At 45.3% G+C, this 18964-nt stretch overlaps 1 protein-coding gene across 48 annotated transcripts in view; it reads left to right on the plus strand.

The window, feature by feature from the left end:
* The first annotated feature begins 1274 nt into the window (after positions 1–1274).
* Positions 1275–18964, plus strand: part of Map4k4 (mitogen-activated protein kinase kinase kinase kinase 4) — a 142714-nt gene continuing 125024 nt past the window's right edge. For 21 of the 48 annotated variants that reach the window (XM_057794717.1, XM_057794741.1, XM_057794742.1 and 18 more), the window contains exons 1-2: positions 1277–1651; positions 1876–1941. In XM_057794717.1, coding sequence (XP_057650700.1) covers positions 1595–1651; positions 1876–1941 — 123 coding nt within the window. In that variant the 5' untranslated portion in view covers positions 1277–1594. Of the gene's footprint in view, positions 1652–1875; positions 1942–18964 lie in introns of all 48 variants that reach the window. The other 27 variants (XM_057794706.1, XM_057794708.1, XM_057794715.1 and 24 more) reach the window with 4 other exon arrangements.

Here is an 18964-nt window from a genome sequence, read left to right on the forward strand (position 1 = left end):
AATGGAGTTCCACGTCAAAAATCTTAAGACTGTAAACTAGCAGGAAGCAGGGGAGTGCTAGTCATTCTCTGGGCGCAGCTGACTTGAACTTTGGGTATATATAGGCTGGCCTGGCGAGGGTCCCCACTCCTTTTCCACACTAGGCTCTTAATGGGGTTGTGTAAAACACTTATGAGTATTTTCCACTCCAAGGCTATAACGTAGCTACTGCCTAACTTAGACCAGTTCATGAGTGTGTGGCAAGGAAGTAGGTGCAGGGCTGCTAGTGACAATAGATGCCCATGTCTGTGAAGCCTGGCACCCTGGAACACCAAGCTCCGCTTCATTTGCTAACTGGTCAGGACCATTCCAGGCCTCTTAACATGTGCGAGTCAAGTCCCCAATCGGCGATTTTACAATACTATCTGGCCATTCTGGGGTTACTCCCGAGAACACCGGCTCTAAGGTAACAGGGAGCCACCAAACATGCTTTTGGCTGGTCCAGAAATGCAATAAAGATGACTTGATGAAACAGTGTGTAAACTGGCTAGCTGACTTGCTTCCATTGTGTTGGAAGAAGCCTGTTTGGTGACCCGTGGAGATCTCCAGGTACTAAGCACGGTCCTGCCTTTAGAGCCCAAACAGACTGTCAGGAACACAGCAACAAGCAATTACAGGGGCTGTTTTGGATTCGGCCCGGCGGTCAAGTGATGCTCAGCGAATCCTCTACCTGCAACCTTGTCACAAATCGAGCCTGGAAAAGAGAAAGGAAAGGAAAAACCTGTGGGGAAATGGGGAAACGAGGGGCTCCGCGACCGATAGGCGGCGGAGAGGGAAACCGGGAGAGGTGGGTGGGAACGGAGGTAGCTCCCTTTGCCCGGTCGGGCACACCCTTTCCCCGGCGCGGCGTGGGTCCGTGGCCTCGCGGCCGCGGGGATCCTCGCTGTTCTCCATTCATTGTTAGCAGAGGCAGGGGCGTTCCCTCGAGCCCCGCACCTCCTCCGGGAAGGCCCCGAGGGCTCCCCAGCCCCACCCAGGGCCCGACCGCCGTCCCGTGGAGGTCCCCGCCGCCCCGCCGCCCCGCCATTGTTCGAGCCCCACCCCTGCTGAATATTCACGCAGCTCGGGCGCGGGCGAGGGCGAGAGCCGGGTTCCGCCCGCTTTCCCGGCCGGAGGAGGAGGAGGAGGCGGGGGAGCCGCTCGCTCCTCCTCAGAAGCGCCGGTCGCTGCCCCGCGTCCCCGCCCCCGCCCCCGCCTCCCGCGGCATCTTTGTCTCGCGGCCTCGCGCTCGCTCGCCGCACTCTCCGGCGCCGCCGCGGCCCCAGCTCCGGGCCGCTCCTCCGAGGCGGACGGACGGGCGGGCGGGCGCGCGCGCACGGGCGAGCGAGCGGGCGGGCGGGCGCCGGAGTCTGAGGCGGCGGGCGACGCCCGGGGGGTGGGGTGGGGGGCTGACGGCCGCCGCGCCATGGTGTGAGCCCCGCGGCCCGCGCCCGCTGCGCTCCGAGGAGAAGCCGCGCCGACCCCGGCGGCGGCCTTGCCCGTACGGCCCGCGCCCCGGCGCCGCGGAGCTCCTGACCGCCGCGGCTTGTCGCTCTCGGGGCGGCGACCGGGGAAGATGGCGAACGATTCGCCCGCGAAGAGTCTGGTGGACATCGATCTCTCGTCCCTGCGGGTGAGTGTGGCCGCGCCCTGGGCATCGCGGTGGCCGCGGACACCCGCGGGCGCGGCGGCCCCTTTGTCTGCCGGGCGGGCGGGACTCGTCGCGGCGCTCCCGGCCGGCGGGGACCCGGCGGGGCCAGAGCCTTTGTCACCGCCCTGCATCCCTCCGCCCGGCTCTGTGTCTTCATTTGGGGGGCCCCCTTTTAAAACGACCATCTCCCCCTCCTCTCTCTTCAGGACCCGGCTGGGATTTTCGAGCTGGTGGAAGTGGTTGGAAATGGCACCTATGGACAAGTCTATAAGGTCGGTGTGGGGCGCCTTTGTTCCCCGTGGCGTGGAGAAACTTCTTAGGGGACGAGGGAAAGGGTGACGAGACGCTGCTTGACTGGAGGCCATGCCGCCTGGCCAAAGTTGGGAAAGGGGTTTCGCCTAGCTTTTTTTTTTCCGCTTGTGTTCAGACTGGCCTTAAAAGACCTCATTTCCTGGCTTTGAGATAAAGGAAATAAGCCACACTGTTAGGCATGCACTTTGCTTCAGCAAAATAGAAAAGGAATTTTGAGTTCGAAGATGACCAGAAGGTCTCCCCCTTCACCCCACCCTCCATTTTTCTCCAAATCTGGCCTCCACGCGTTTGCATTGGTTGGTGAATTAAAATTCAGTGTAGACAGGCCTTGCCTGTGATTACCCTCAACCACTGGCTGGGTCTTCTTCAAAACTGTCGTCATGCTTCTTCCTGAAGAGTGCTTGCCAGGGGACTTGACGTGGGGAGTTTGGTGTTACCTGGAACTGCTTTTCAAAGCTCTGGCCAGCCTGCCCATTTCTGGCGGACAGTATTTTGGGGAGGCCGGGGGTGGGGTGGGGTGCGATGGGGGTAGTGTGTGTTTGGGTCACCGGAGCAGGAAGAATTACAGTGTGGGGATTATAAAATCTGAATTCCAGGAATAACCTGTGTAACAGCTGTGTAATTGAGATAGCGAGGGAGGAGGAGTAGAGAGGGTGCCCGGTTTCACACCCACCACCCCAGGTCTTTCTCTTCCTTTACAGTTGTGGAGACTGTTAGTCTGTGCTGGGTAGTAGCTGGCACCCGATGTGCCTAACTGCGTCGTTCATTCTGTTGAGTGCACGTTCTAGAAGAAGGCTAAGGCTCCAAAAAAAGGAAAGAATGAAAGAAAGAACTTTAAATTCTCTTTCCCGATTTCTTTCTTGTTACTAAACGTTCTCTGGAAGCTGTCTTCACCGGGAGAGTTTTCCCGTTGTTAGGACTGGGTCAAGGTTGAGCTACAAGAAAATTATCTTATGAAGGAGGCTTTGTGGCTCACCATGAAGAATTGTGATTGTTTCACTGAAAATGGGGGTGGTGGTGGAAGCTGACTGCAGACATTTTCTGAGGCCAAATTAAGTGTGGATTCCATTGTCCCTTTTCTGTTTTATGAATAGGGTTATGTGTTCCCCATTGCTTCTAGCTTTAGTGCCCCCCTTCCCCACTCTGGGACCTGGATGCTGGTATTGACAGGCCATGGTCTGAACTTGAGTCCATATTTTTAGGTGATCTCAAGTGAATTAGCGTGTTTCGTTGGTTAACTGTTGGGGCCCGGGCCAGATTTTTGAATTTGAAAGGCAGCCCTGTTAACAGCCTGCTGGGCTCAGCTGAGTTTGGAAGGCTTTGGAAAATTTTGGAAAAGCTTGTGTTGCAACTCAGAGTGGCTGGTAACTGGCTTAGAGGCTTGCTTCCCAGCCCCAGTGTTTGCTTAAGCACTGCATGGTTTTTTTCTAACCCAGTTTCTCTGGCCAACTCTGAGTGGTGAGTAGACTCTTCCAAGGGAGTTAGCCAGAGCTTGTTTTTGACCTGGTTACACAGTAGTTGGATTGTTCGGGTCTCCCTGGGTCAGCCTGGAGGCTGTGGTAGTGGAGTCAGCTAGAAGGCCCTGGTGCGGTTTAAAAGGCATGCCCGATGAAATTAGTTTTAAGAGGTGGGCACTTGGTGGTGTGAATTTGGGCAGGTTCTTTATTGTTCTCCTCTCTTCTTTCGCCCCACCCTTCCTACCCCAAGGGCTCAGCTAAGCATTGCTTTTGGGGAGTGTTAGGGATACAGTCTCTAGTGTTCTTGGACTCCACCCTCTGCAGCTGAAGTATCCTCTATGCAAATCTAAGGAATTAAGACCTTGACATAGAAGTTGCAGGTCAATGATAACAAAGTAGCGCTTAAGGTTTTCCTCCCAGGCAGTTACACATTTCCCCTCATCTTTGAGGAAGTTTTCAAGTACGCACGGTTTTTATAGCACAGTTTGATAGCCCACCATTGATTCTGTTTCATCTGTAGTCTTCTTCCTTTCCTTTTTCTTGAACTTAAGATCACGTTTTATTGATAAATACTGGAGTGTTTCCTCCTTCTTCTTAAACATTGTCACAGTGTTATTCCACACTTAGACACACATCAGATTTTCTCTAGCGTGCCCCGCCTGCCCTAGTCCTTGCCACTTAGCAGGTACAGGAGCTTGAATTTCTTAGAAATGGCATGTTTCCTTTTCCTTTTAAATGCATAATTTCTAGATCCGATACTGTTGTGCAGAATGGTTTAGTTACTATTTTTTTTTCTTGGTTGCTTGGCATGGGGTAGTTTTGGGATTAGTTGAATTTATTATAACTTATAAATTTTAAGCATTTTTAGGTTAAACACTTGGACAACCTAGAATTCTAATTTATTTCAGTGTTTCCTATTTATATATACACACACGCACATGTATATATTTATATACATTCTACATATATACACACATGTATGTGTATGTGTATATATATGTATGTATGTGTATGTATGTGTGTGATTGAGTGTGTAACCCCATGTATGGATATGTATGTGGGTGGCATGTGGAGGCCTGAGGTTAATGTTAGGTGTCTTTGATTGTTCTCTACCTTACATCTTGTCGTAGGCTCTCCACTTAGACCCAGAGCTTGTCAGTTTAGCTGGTCTAGTTAGTTGCTTGTTCTAGGTTCCCTGTTTCTACCTTCTATATGGGGGGGTTACCGTGGGTCACCATGCCCCCTGGGTGTTGGGGATCTGAACTCCTAGCCTTAGATTTGTGCTGCAAGTGTTTTACCTCCTAAGCCACCCTACCTGCCCCTCTATTTTATAGGGACAGAGTGAGGTAGGGTGCTTATTTTGAGGGGCTGTGCTGAATGAAGTGAGATTTCTTTGAAGATGACTTTGTGAGGATATGGCCTGGTGTGTTTGAACCATATCTGCAGTCTTTTCTTTGAGAGGTAGCTCAGCAGGCAAGAATGCTTGCTGTGCTAGCACAAGGACGAGTTCAGATCCCCAGCACCCATGTGAAAAGCTGGGTTACCTGTCTCTGTGGGGTTGAAAGCTGAAAGACCACTGGGGTTTGCCCTCCAGTCTAGCTTCAGATTCCCTGAGAGATTCTGTCTCCAGGGAACGAGGCATAGGGTGACAGAGGAAGATCTCCTCTGTCTTCTGGGTGGTGAACACAGGCATGTGCTCCAAACACATATGCATATAACATACCTACCCCAAAGGTAAAAAACATAAAAAATAAAAAAAAATGAATTGAAAGACTATATTTTCTTCAGAGAAATTTATTTCTAGCCTTAGTTAATCTGGATGATTGTGTGGAAAGATACTCATAAATTAAAGCTTAGAAAAATAATCTTTGGGCTGCTTCCTATGTTCAGTGAGCTGGTGCTTGCTTACTCAGAGGTAGGCCCTCAGTTCTGTCCCTAGAAACCTACTGTGTGTGCAGCTCTGGTTACAAGGTTCTATTCAGAATACCATGTAAAAACAATGTCTGTAGTAGTGGTTTATCTGCTTACTAGTTATCCACATTGAATAAATGGCAAATTACAAGTGTTTTTGTCAGTGAGACAATAATAGCATGGAAGATTAAGACCAGCAAAAGGCTAATTTCCATGTTACTTTGGGTTTTATTTTTCTTCTGAATATTTGAGGATTTTTGCTTTTTTTGGGTAACTACCATTATTTTGTATTTTATGAGCATACTGCCTTCTTGAGAAGTACTTAGTAATAGGCATTGCAGGTGTGGGGGGGAGGGAGGGAGGGAGAGAGAGAGAGAGAATGTCTGAAATCTGGGTGAACTCGGAGGTACCATAGTTTTGGAGGACAGAATTTGGCCCTGTTTTGTTGACCTTGGAGGAGTGGTGTCAGGCAAACCTGGGTGGCTAAACAGGAAGCTCATTTAGGCCCAGAGACCTTGATGTAAGTAAGGGTAACTAACACTGAGAGTTTGTTTTTGATGATTCTGCCCCTTCAGTTATTTAAGGAAGATAGAGGGACAAGGGTGTGTGGCAGATGAAGGAGCGAGAGTGACCATTGGGAATGGCAGTATCAGGAAGGCATTGTTTTTGGACTGCAGTTGAGGAGCAACCGTATTCCTGAAACACTGAGAAGTCTTTAAAAGGTTTTATTGGGCCCTGGGATCCCTAGGGACCTATATCAGATGATACTCTGGGAAGAGCAGGTAGGATGGGTGACCTGGGACCTGAGTCCAGAGAGGGGTGGCGAAGGTCTGAAGCAGGGTAGTGGTGGAGGTTCTAGAGGGGAGCAAGGTGGAGACAAACACTCGGTAATGTCTTTCTGTATTTAACTTGGGGGATGCATGTATGCTTTGGTTCTCCCTTTTAAATGCGAGTTCATGTCACTAGATTAGGTGGAGCTTTGGCCGACAGGGTAGGAGTGCCCCAGTTCCCCAGCTGATTCTGATTGCTGCTCAGGGATAAAGAACCCAACAGGCAGAGCACCTCTTGTTCCTGGTCGGAGGTGAAGCCATGCAGTGGGCAGTGAGAATTCTGAGCGTGATGTTCCGTCAGGAGAGTGTTGTGTCAGCTGATCTGTAGCTGAGTGGCATGTTCAGACTTGTTCTGAGACTTGGGTTCCTTCACGCTGGAAGGATCCTGGCTGTGGGTAAGGTGGGAGGAAGCCAGCCTGTTGAACAAGTATTGCTGTGCAGCTCTTCAGACTGTCAACCCCAGACTTCTACATGCTGTTTCCCAAAAGCAGGAACATCAAAGCTTGACCAGCGGGCCCTGCTAAGGTGCAGCTTTAACAGTTTCTGAAACATTGTAATAAATATGAACTCATGAGTAGCTTCAAACTTGTATTTTGCCTTTTTTCTTAGCAAGAATTGGAGATGTTTATATTTCTATGTATTAACACAGACTGAAAGTATTATCCATGCCTTTTGATAGAAGTGCATGTGTTCACAGATTGAGCCTGAAAGAAAAAAAAACATAAAAAGGTGTCCTCCTTTTGGAGTAGTGTGTCCCAGGAAAGTGGTGCTGAGCGGAAGAATAGTTACCAAAGCAGCTTCCTTCCTAGGGAGTGGAAACATTGTGGTTGAAGTACCTGAAAGGTGGAAGCTTTAACCTAGGGATTTCTGGGTGGTATTTTGTTTGTTTCTTTGCCCACTGGTGTGAGTGACTGAACTAAGCAAGGCCCACACTTGGATCATGAGGCAGTTCTCAATTCTCTCTGCTGTATTAAGTTCACAATGCCCCTGTTTTATCAGCGCCTTCATTTTCCCCGTCATTTATTCCAGTCATTGAAAACAATAGCAGGGAGCAGTAGGACATGCAGTTGCAGAAATTCACACTTTTTGTACCCAGAAAGGCAAGGTGCTGAGACACAGCTCTGGCGAGAGGTGAGCACTGCCATGTGGTCACCCCTCAGGTTTATTCTCCAGCTTAGATGAGGGGGTTTCATGGACAGTAGAGTGAAGTGTTCAGAAGGAATTAGATGGCTTCTTTGTCCTCCGTTTCAGGGTTTGAATTGGTGTTAGCACAGGGTAGACAGATACCTAGTAGATTGTAGCAGGCTGGGTATTTGCAAATAGTTACTTAGAGAATTTAAGTAGATTTTACACTGTGTTTGGCTTCTCATCTGAATGATCAGTGCTGCTGCTGATAAGGGTAAGGATCCCCAAGTGCTTCACTGTGGAAGACTGGGGTGACATTAGTTGACTCTGCTCATAACACAAGGATTGAATCAGGGCAAACTGTTTGGATATGGCAAGATGGATGGGGAGCATGGAGAAGGGCAAGGAAATGCTACATTGTTACCAGTCGCCAGAAATTTATCTGGATTTTAGAATTTTACACCACTGTTTGCCAAATAGAATATGATCTTTTGTATGAGACTGTTTCACTACCACAGACTGCTGGCTTTGTTTGGGCTAAGAAATTAGTGTAGTAATGATTTAGGATACATGTTTTCATGAACATATCTTAAAGAACAGTGTTTTAGGACTTCATGTTTTAAGACGAGGAATGTTTTATGTTTGGGGCCATTAAGAGGAGTTTAGAACTAAATGAGGAGTCAAAAGAAAAATGTATAGCAGTGTTTTTTTCTTTTTTCAGGTACTTACTGTACTGTTTCCTGCATGGGGCTTCTTGTGTGTGTCAGTGCACTGTGGGGAGGGACACTGCTTCCTTTGATGAAGGCAGGAAAGACAGGAGAGTGGACACAAAGTGACAGCTACCAGCTGTATGTGCCTCAGCTCTGTGTGGTCCCCAGGACCTCAGCACCTGCTTTCAGACACGTGAAACCAGCACAGTGCACGCTTATTGTGAGACAGATTCTCACTACACAGTCCTTGATTCATAGCTCTTGACTGGTTAGGAACTCACTGTGTAGACCCAGCTGGCCTTGAACTCAAGGTTCTCCTTGAGTTACTTACTCAATGCCTTACTTAGTCTCCAGAATAGTGGGGACTGTAGGAATGTCTTACACCTGGCTACAGTTTAGGAGGTTCAGGAACTGTTCAGTAAAACACAGTACAAGCAGATGACTGGAGAATGGGAAGGGAAGATCGGCATATAGAGTGCTGGTGTGTAGTTTCCCACAACAGTGTGCTGTGCGTGTGCTGTTTCAGAAATGATCTTATTGCACACTGATAGTGAACTGTGCTCTGAGAAGTTTGGAGCTGACTTGTAAAACTCATAGGGAGTAGGGCTCTTAGCTCACCCGGCTTGGCACGTCAGCAGGCTGATGTCGGTGTCTAGCAGTTAACTTCCCACCACTGAGCAGCCGAGCCCAGGAACCTGTGCTTCCAGCTTTGTGCTTATTGCCAAATATCTCTGGTCTCTGGCATTGTGTCTCAGATATGGCTACATATGGACAAGTTATTCTATTACAGTTAAATAATTAAAGAAAGAACCCCATCTTGGCATTATAATTTTAAAAAAATCTGTTATTTATGATAAGGGCCTTAATGTGTATTACAGTTAGAAGCAGAGTAGGGATCAAGAATTTTAGGATGCTCTTTTCAATATGTGGAGCTGCCCTGTCCTTCAGAGGCGTCAGTTTCTGTTCTGTTTGCTGCCCCTTTTGATATTTACTGCCATGTCTCCCTCCCTGTTGTATGTTGGTACCCATTTTTCCTCAGTTTATTAGCTGAGTTCTGCATTGGCAGCCTGTGACAGTAGTTTCTGCTCTGAGCTGCTGCAGTTCAAGAGCACCTGAATACTTGGCTCCTGCACTTGCTCCCTCCATAAATGAGTATGTCATCATTTGGGGCTAAAATGATAGCAGTTTATATTATCAAGACTGTGTAAATATTATTATCTGCGAGCCAACTGGCGTATAATGTTTCCTTTCCTAAACAGTACCCTTCCTCTTACATTCCTTTTCTTTGTTATTGCTTAGTTTTCAATGCTTTGCCGTTTCTTTCTCATTCATACACTCCGAAAGATAAGCTAAATTAATGCTTAGCAAAGTTCAATCTCTCTCAGCCGATTTCCCTAATACTGAGTACATAGAATTAATTGTTTCAGATAACCTGTTAATTTCAGCTTTTCCACCCTGGAGCCCCCTCAGAGCTGAGCAGATAAGACTGCCCCTAGACCTGGTGTCCAGCTGTGTCATGGAGTGTCCCTGTTTCTTATGGCCCCTTTGGCTTACTATTTATTATGCTGAGATACATCCTCCAGCAGCCTTCAGGAAAGCATGCAGAATGTGAAGCCATAAGTCATTGCAGGTCTAAAGCACATCTTCTCCACCTCTGCCCTCCATTGGCCTCTACCATGTGTGGGAGCATCCCTTCTTCTAAGGGTTAACCCTCTGACTCGCCATGGTATGGAGTGATGTCAGATAGTCTCCCAGTTGTGCGAGGCAAAGCAAGGGCTGCAAACTTAGATACATTCTCTGGAGATTAGCCTTGTACTTACTCCGGATGAGTTGCTTTCAAGTGATGTTTTCTGGACTCCAGAGGGCAAACTGCCTGACTTGTGTCAGTGTCTGTCTGTCCTGGCATTTGGGTTCATAAATGCTCTGTCTCCTTTTGGTTTTCAGAAATTGATAGAAATGATCTCTGTCATAGTCTCTCTTGGTCTCTTTTTCATTCTTTTTTTTTTTTTTTTTAAATATTTATTTATTTATTATGTATACAATATTCTGTCTGCGTGTATTCCTGCAGGCCAGAAGAGGGCACCAGACGTCATTACAGGTGGTTGTGAGCCACCATGTGGTTGCCGGGAATTGAACTCAGGACCTTTGGAAGAGCAGGCAATGCTCTTAACCGCTGAGCTATCTCTCCAGCCCCAAACTGTGGTTGCCAGGAATCGAACTTCTGACCTTTAGAAGGGCAGCCAGGATTCTTAACCACTGAGCTATCTCTCGAGCGCTTCTCTTTTTCATTCTTTTGTTTACCTTATAATTTCCAGTAGTTCATGGTGCACATGATAACTCCACCACGATTAGCTAGGAGTTATGACTGTGATGTAAACTTAGGGGTTGGCTCAGGTGTTTCCTTTACTCCGACAGTAACAGAAACAGCATGGAAACAAAGGCGAACAGGTCAGCGGGCCTAGTGCAGGCTCCTGTGCTGACTTGAGATGTGCAGGCCCTGGAGGTGAAGGAGAGGAAGGGGGAACGGAGGAGGTGTGTGCTCTGGAGTGCCCTGTGCTGCTTGGAGCAGCTTTTCAAGACAGTGAGTTTGGAAATTGATTTTTCAAAGTTTTTTCTATTTGCTGTAAAGTTGGCCCTGTTGAAGCTTGCATTTTGGTGATTTTTGATCCATTTATAGAGCAGCACAGCCTTTGCCCCCAGCAGTTTTCATAAGGTGATGGCCCAGGTAAGATACTCATCCTCATATACATTTACTCCCCATTCTAACTCAGCACCAGGCCAGTCCTGGTAGTTCTGTTTGTGTAAATTTACCTTTTTATTTAAATTAGCTCAGTGTGTAGCATGTGATTTCTTTCACTTCCTGTTTTTGAGGTTTACCTATATAGTGGTCTGGTGGTTTCTTTTTATTAGTTCATAGTATTCCAGTATGTGGATATGCCATACATCTGCCTAGATGTTCACCGCTTCACAGACACGGCAGTGTGTTTAGTGTGTGGCTTGCTTGAATGGTGCATTTGGAAGATATTTTTGCTTGGCATTGCGTTCTTGTTCAGAAGGCAGCCTGATGGGGTTACCTGAAGGAGAGAAGAGAAAGGAGCAGGGGTTTGTGTCCTTGGGTCTTTCCATTTCTGTCATTTTAACCAAACACCCTTTCTGGCTATACTACCCTGAATGTGCCTGATCTCTGATTCTCATGACACAGCTTTGGTACAGGGGTGGGGTAGTGGGTGGGGGTTGATATGGGGGGGTAGCATTTGAAAGTTCCACTTTCCTGAAATCTTTACCTTCTCCCTTGCTGTAAGGCTAAGTCATAGTCTTGAGCTGTGAGTACAGTTTCTTTCTCTTTGTTGTACAGACAAGCTTTACTGAGTTCACTCTCATCTGAAACAGCATTCTCCCTTCTATGTGTTTTACAGATTTCATTTTATAAAGGTAGCCAGTGCCGTGATGCTGAAGGCCGTTGTCTTCCTTTATACCAAATAGGAGCTGTTGATCTGCCAGGATTTAAAAGCCGGAAGGTTCAGAGGATAGAGGCTCAGGCCTGAGAGGTCCTGAATTCCACTCTGGGATCACACTAGGTGGCAGGAGAGAAGTGACTCATGTGTGTTGCCTGTAGCATTTGTGCACATGTGTAAAAATCTGTATTTGGACAGAAAAATGCATCTCAAGTTAAATAAATGATTTTTCTCTGATATACGTGAAGGAATGAGGTTACTCATCTGAGTTTGCTGCAGAAGTTCCTTCAGAATGTTTCCTGGGGGGAGGGGTATGGGTTATGGGTGATACTGTGAGACAGGATGTTGCTAAGAAGTCCAGACTGATTTTGAACTCATGATCCTTCTGCCTTAGCCTCCTGAGTGTCTGTCTGAGTGTTGGGAGAATAGGTGTGTGCCAACTTGTACAACTTTACATTTTTAAAAAATGATTATCTTTTATTAGAGACTTGAGGCATTAGCCCTCCTCTTATTAAGTGTAACGATTGTGCACCTCTTGGGAACTCTTGACCAGGGAGCCTTCTTTCTTACCTGTTTAGACAGTGTGTTGCCTCTCAGACAAACTTCTTTGCCTACCTCAGTTTTTTTCTGATGTCTTTGTGTAATTGCTGAGTAGCTTTTCTGACTGTAACTTTGAGATCTCGGGTTAAAGATAGTTATTGGAGTAGAGACTGTGCATCAAGGGACACAGACTTTCTCAGGGATTCCCAGTGAGATACTGAGTGTTGGGTGTGGTTGAGGATGAGCCTTCCAGTTGCACACAGTTGTTGGCTATGCTCACTTTTACATGACTCAAGTCCCAGGGCATGCCAGTGTGAATTTGGGGTGTGTAGCTCCTCAGACCTCTGAGGCTGTGGGTGCTCTTTCCTGTCATTCTTGCTTTGCTCTCCTATGATTGTCAGGAAAAGAAATTGTGGATCCTCAGCTCTTACTTTGGATTTAAAGTCTTAATGTTTTTTTTTTTGGTTCACTATCCACAAGTATTTGAGCCTAGTTCAGCTAGGCGAGATCTCTTACTCATTACTGAAATGCTTAATGTGTGTATAATGTGTGCCAGGCACCAATGGAACAGCGAACAGGCAAGTCCGTGTGTGCCGCTGCGTATTTACAAGCCCAATGTTAGGCAGACAATGAACAGTTTAAGGGAGTGATGTTACAGATGGAGTCCTGCAGAGGCTGTGAGAGAACCTGTGACTGGAGCAGAACTGCATTTGTTAAGTAGATGGCGATGTCCACAGTAGAGAGTCTTTGCAGGAGGCATAGACTAGCGGGGAGAAATAGTCCCTAGGTTCCAGAGAAGCCATTTAGCCTGTGACTTATTGTCTTGGTTAATACCATATTAGAGGCTTAAACAAAGAGAAAGAGAATGGGGAGGATTCTATATTTATTATGGTGATTGACTCTTTTCCTCAGTTTGCTTTGAGCTAGCTGTGTCTTGGGAACCGTTGCCTCCAACAGTGTTGATTGCTTTGAGTCTCCTGTATCCATGTATCAGCCTGGACATCTCTTCAGAGGTAGGTCTCATTGGCCTGGAATGTTCCAAATATTGAGTAATATTTGGGTTCATACTTGGAGAGTGGAGACCCAAAGCAGGCCATGTGTGCCCTGCACACAGAAAGGAATCACTTTCTCAGGTGCTGGCCCTCCTGATCTTAGAGCTAGAAAGGGGGGCCCGCTGTAAGATGGCTACATTGGTTACAGGTTTTCGGGATAAACCCATATGCAGGTTTAAAAGTTTTAGTTTCCGTAATAGAAGTAAATGATTGAAAGATGAACTTGCCATTTCTTTTTTAAGCTGTTTTTGAACAGTTAGTTGTGGGTTGTTTAATGCTGGGAGTACATTCTGAGATATGTTGCCCTTGAGGTTTTTTGTTTTTCTAGTGTGTAACTTTAGTGTGTATATAAATGAATACAACTGTCACTAGGCAGGACGTCATCATGTGTTGAGTCTGTTACTCAACACATAATTGTTTGCTTTTTGATAATGGATAAAAATTTTATATTTCAGAGCTTACTAAGTAAAATGGCTTTGTTGGATTTTCCATTTTTAATTTTTAAAATTATAATTATTTGTATATGGGTGGGAACATGCCATGATGTCAGTGTGGAAGACAGAGAACAGCTTACTAGAGTTCGTTCTCTCCTTCATTGGGTCCCAGAGATCAAGCTCAGGTTGTCAGACTTGGGTGAAGTGCCCATACTTGTAGAGCCATCTCGTAGGCCCTCAAAATCAACAGAATATTTCTAACCTTTTTCTGATCTTAATAGAAAAAAAAAACTCTGCAGCTATTAATGTTAGCTTTCAAAGTGTGAAATTCTTTTTATTTTGATTTAATAGGGCCTTGTCAGCCATCAACCCCCAAGATTGAATTAGACAATTCATTTTTCACCAGTTTGTTACTTAATTAGCTGAAAATAATTTCTGCTGCTTACTTACTGTTACATGAAAGAAGTGATTTTATGCTAAGTTTTATATAGGATTTCTTTGTTTTGTTTCCCGCGACTCTGTATGTAAGGAGTTGTTTTCCCTTTTTGTCTTTGGGAGTCTTTCCTCCTCCCATAATTCCATTTTTTTCTTTGCAGGTTACTAGCTGTAATTTTGTTATTTTATAGGTTGCTTTAGAACTTGTAGTGCACTGCTTGCTTACTTATTAATGAGATAGGGTTTCCCTTTGTAGAACAGGTTGGCCTCCAACTCAAAGAGATTCTCCTGCCTCTGCCTCCCAAGTGCTGGGATTAAAGGCGTGCCTAAGTTTTAGTGTAAATTTTTAGCTACAGTCTAAGTTGAGACGGCATACGTTTCATGTGTAAGTTAGCCTGTATTACCTGTTAAGAAGCAAAGATAAAGGAGGAAGGGTTCATCTCAGTTTGAGGTTTGAGGGCACAGTCTATGATGGTGGAAAGGCATGGCAGCATAAAGTGGAAGTCTGGTCACCCTGTAGCCACACAGAGAGCCATTTGTCTTTGCTCAGCTGGCTTCTCTTGTTTTTCAATCTAGGATCCCTGTCCTTGGACTGATGTAGCTGACACATTGGGGGATCTTTGCATCTCTGTTGATGCAGTGTGCGTAATCCCTTACAGGCATGCCCAGGGCTTTGTCTCCCAGGTGATTCTAGGTCCTGTCAACTTGATGGTATTGACCAACTTTGCCACGTTACTGTGGTTACTGTGTTAGCTAGCGTTCTGTTGCTGTGAAGAGACACTATGTCCAAGGCAGCTCCTATAGAAGGAAGCATTTAATTGAGACTTGCTTTCAGTTTCAAAGGTTTAGTCCATTATCCTCATGTCAGGAAACATGGTGGCATGCAGGCAGACATGGTAGCTGAGAGTTCTGCATTTGGATTTGCAGGCAGCACATAGAGTGAGATACGGGGTTTGGCTTTGACTTTTGAAACCTCAAAGCCCACCCATGTGACGTACTTCCTCTAGCAAGGCCACATCTACTAATAAGGTCACACCTCCCAATTCTTTTAAGTAGGGCCACTCCCTGATGATCAAGCATTCAAATTTATGATCCTGTGGGGACTATTCTTACTCAGCCACCAAACTCTACTCCCGGTCTCCTTAGGCTTGTAAGCATATCAGAATGTAAAAATGCATTCGATCCAACCTCAGAAGTCCTCATCCTTTGTCAGTCTCATCACTGTTTAAAAGTCCAACGTCTCTTCTGAGACTCATGGCCATCTCTTACTTGTAACCCCTGTAAAATCAAAAAAATCAGAAAGCAGACCACATACTTCCAACATACAGCAACACAGGATATATATTACCAGTCCAAAAGGGAGGAAAGGGAGCATAGTGAGGAAATGCTCAACCAAAACAAGACCTAAAACCAGCAGGATAAGTCCCAAACTCTGCATCTCCATGTCTGATGTCAAAGCACTTTTCAGATCCAGCTCCTTTCAGCTTTGTTGTCTGCAACATACTTATTATCTCTCTTGGGCTGGCTCCGCACCTGGCTTGCAGCTCTTCTTGGTCGGTATCCCACAGCTCCGGAATCTCCAATATCTTGGGGTCTCTAATGAAGTTAGGCTTCACCTTCACACTTTCATGCGGTGGCCTCTCTGGGTCTCCATTCAGGGACACCCCTGGCACATGCCTGGCTGAGGGAGATTCCGTAACCCCTTTATTGTATCCTTGACTCTAAAGCCAGAACCACGAGGCCAAAGCTGCCAAGTTCTGCTGCTTGCTGGGCTAGGGCTTGCCCACCTCCTTCAATTACAATTGTTCAGCTGTCTGTTGTTGATGGTTTCCTTTACTGCTTAAGCTTTTCTGTAATTCCTTTCTGCAAGTTGGAAGCTTAGCTGGGTGGGATCTTGCCCTGAGGTCACCACTCCCTTTGGACCATTTAGCACCAAGGCTTTTCTTAGCTTTTTATCTTCTCCATCATAGGACTTAGCTTCTTTAGACTTTCTGGTGCTCATTTTTTCCTCAAACTGTTATGTTTTGTAATATTCTTATTCACTTGCTCCTTTTCATTATAGATTTGCATATGACTGGCCATTAATAATCACATGACAGAGTCAGTACTAGATTGTCTTGAAATCTCCTGTGTTAACACCATTAATTCAAAACTCTTCATTTTAGCCTCATGCAGATTTTTGGGGAAGGGGGCAAGGATAAAAAGCAGCCACATTTTTTAAGGAGACAAAACTGGTCTCCTTAGTAATGGTGACTTACTAATATTCTTCCCCTCTGCAACTTCTTGAGCTGGGCTCTTACAGTCCACCACACTCAGGACCATTATCTTGTATGCTTCTACCAGGATGGCCTGTTAAACCTTGCTTAAAGTGTTCAACTGCTTTCCTACCTAATTCATAGTTCATGTCTTGCCAAATAACATGGTCAGGCCTGTCACAGAAATACCCATCTCCCTGGCACCAGCTCATGTCTTGGTCAGTGTCTATTGCTGCGAAGAGACATTCTGACACTGGGCCTACCCACACTGACATACTTCCTTCAACAAAGCCACACCACCTAATCCTTCTAGGTAGTACTACTCTTCCATGGCTAAGCATTCAGATAAATGAGCCTACGGGGACATTCTTACCCACCTACCTCACATGACCTTATAGCATTGTGGCATACAAGTGATTACCATGGATAGTACTTGTCATTTTTTATTTAGACCTGTATTTTTTGGTATCATCTTCTTGTGTCTGAGTATTTTCTGTAATTTATTGTTATTATTTAGTGCAAGTTGGCTGACAATAAATTCTTTCAGCTTAGCACATCTGAAAGCATTCATTTTTCATTTCTGGCAGATATTTTTGTGCATATAGCATTCTAGGCTCATATTTTTCCTTTTAGTATGTTAGAGTTACTCTGTCTTCATTTCCATTTTTGCCTCTATTTGAATCTGTTAATTCTTATTTTGTTCCTCTGTTTATAAATGTCATTCTTGCCGGGCAGTGGTGGCGCACGCCTTTAATCCCAGCACTTGGGAGGCAGAGGCAGGCGAATCTCTGTGAGTTCGAGACCAGCCTGGTCTACAGGAGCTAGTTCCAGGACAGGCTCCAAAACCACAGAGAAACCCTGTCTCGAAAAACCAAAAAAAAAAAAAAAATGTCATTCTTTCCTGGCTGCCTTTAAAACTTTATTTTTATTGTTGGCTTGATTTGATTATCCTGTGCTCATGTGTGTATGTGTGTGTCTGTGTGTATGCATTTACCCTGTTGCTTGCTCAGACTTCAGGCTTCATTTGGGGTGGTCACTACTGCTCAGGTTTCATGTTCACTTACCCTTTAAAAACAAATTTGTTTTTACTAATTTATGTGTACGTATATGTTTGTGGGTATGTGCATGTGAGTTTGGTTTCTACAGAGGCCAGAGGCATTGGATCCCTTAGAGCTGGAGTTCCAGGGACTTGTGAGCTGTCAATGTGAGTGTTGGGAGCCACTTGGTCCTCTGCTGTGCACTCTGAACCTCCATGCCGCTTCTCAAGCACTTTCCTTTTTAGCTCCAGGGTCCACTTTGCTAGTAGTTTCATCTGTTATATATTTTTAAATTTCAGACATTAACATTTTTTCAAGGATTTTCGATCTTTTTTTTTTTGTATTTTTCTAGGCTTTATATTGTCTCTATGTTTTTTGAGCAAAAGAAATAGCTATACTGTTTTTCATAATGCCATCTAATTCTAACCTTTCAATTTTGCAGTTTTCAGTTGACTTTCAGAGACTTATTGTTCTCTTATGGGTTATGCTTCCCAGTATGTTTATCTTGCAATGGATGCCATTTACCGTGAATTTTACTGTGTTTTAGTGCTGGGTATTTTTATCTGGGAGTCAGTTACATAGGAGAAAGTAAGTTAATCTTCTAGGGACCCATTTCTCTGATTTCTAAATAGGACACAACAGGGTGGCACTAGCTGTTTCTTTCTACACATGCAAGACATTTTGGAGTGCTTAGTTTTCTATGAACTCTGCATTCAGTTATTTCTCTGAATTGGCTCTGTTCCATCAGTTTTTTTCAGTATATATTTTATCTTCACCATAAGTAGTTTCCTTATGTATGTATGGTTTGCACTGTCTGAACTCATACAAACCCCCTTTTAGAGCTTGGGGTTCTTTATGTCTGGGCAGCCTCTGTATCCCTGCCTCTGCATTCCCATTTTAACTCTGACTTCTTAATCTACCCAGATTCTCAACTCATCCTTAGCTAAGGGAATATATTGGCTGGGTTTTGCTTTGGTTTCTTTTTGAGTAATGGCCTGAAACTTTATAGGTAGTCCCAGGAGTCAGGAATCATTCTCTGCCTTTCATTGTTTGATATCCAGTTTCCCCCTTTTTTCTTCTCCCTTTTTCTTCCTTTCATTTAAAAACAATTCAGTGTATATGCAGATGCACCTGTAATGCAGTGGTTCCCAACCAGTGGGTTGCATATCTGACATCCTGAGTACCAGATATTTGCATTCTGATTCGTAATGATAGCAAACTTACAGTTATGAAGTAGCAACAAAATAATTTTATGGTTGGGGTCACCATAACATGAGGAACTATACTAAAGGGCCGCAGTGTTAGGAAGGTTGAGAACCATGGGTGTAAGAACAGAAAAGAGTATCCAGTGTCTAACTCTGTCATTCTCTGCTTATTCTTTTGAGGCATAGTCTGTCTCAGAACTTGGGACTTGGGTTTTCTGAGCAAGGTTGGAAGCCAGTAAGCCCTGTGCTTAGGTAGATGTTGGATACCCTGGGTTGTTAATCGGCGCTGTGATCTGAACTCTGTGTGATTGCCTGGCAAGTACTCTTAACCACTGAACCATTTCTCCAGGCCTCCTTTTTCTTGGTTGGATCTTGCTTTGTAATTAGTTGCCTTGAGATTCTCCCTTCTCAGCCTCTTGAGTGTTGGAATGTAAGGTGTGTGTACTACCACAATTGCCTAAACATCTAGGTTTCTTGTTTTTGAGAGTCTCACAGGTAAAACTTGGCTGGCCTGCTGGTGTTAAAGGTGTATACAAA

Source organism: Chionomys nivalis, chromosome 19, assembly GCF_950005125.1.
Source record: "Chionomys nivalis chromosome 19, mChiNiv1.1, whole genome shotgun sequence".
In the NCBI taxonomy this organism is placed as follows: Eukaryota; Metazoa; Chordata; class Mammalia; order Rodentia; family Cricetidae; genus Chionomys; species Chionomys nivalis.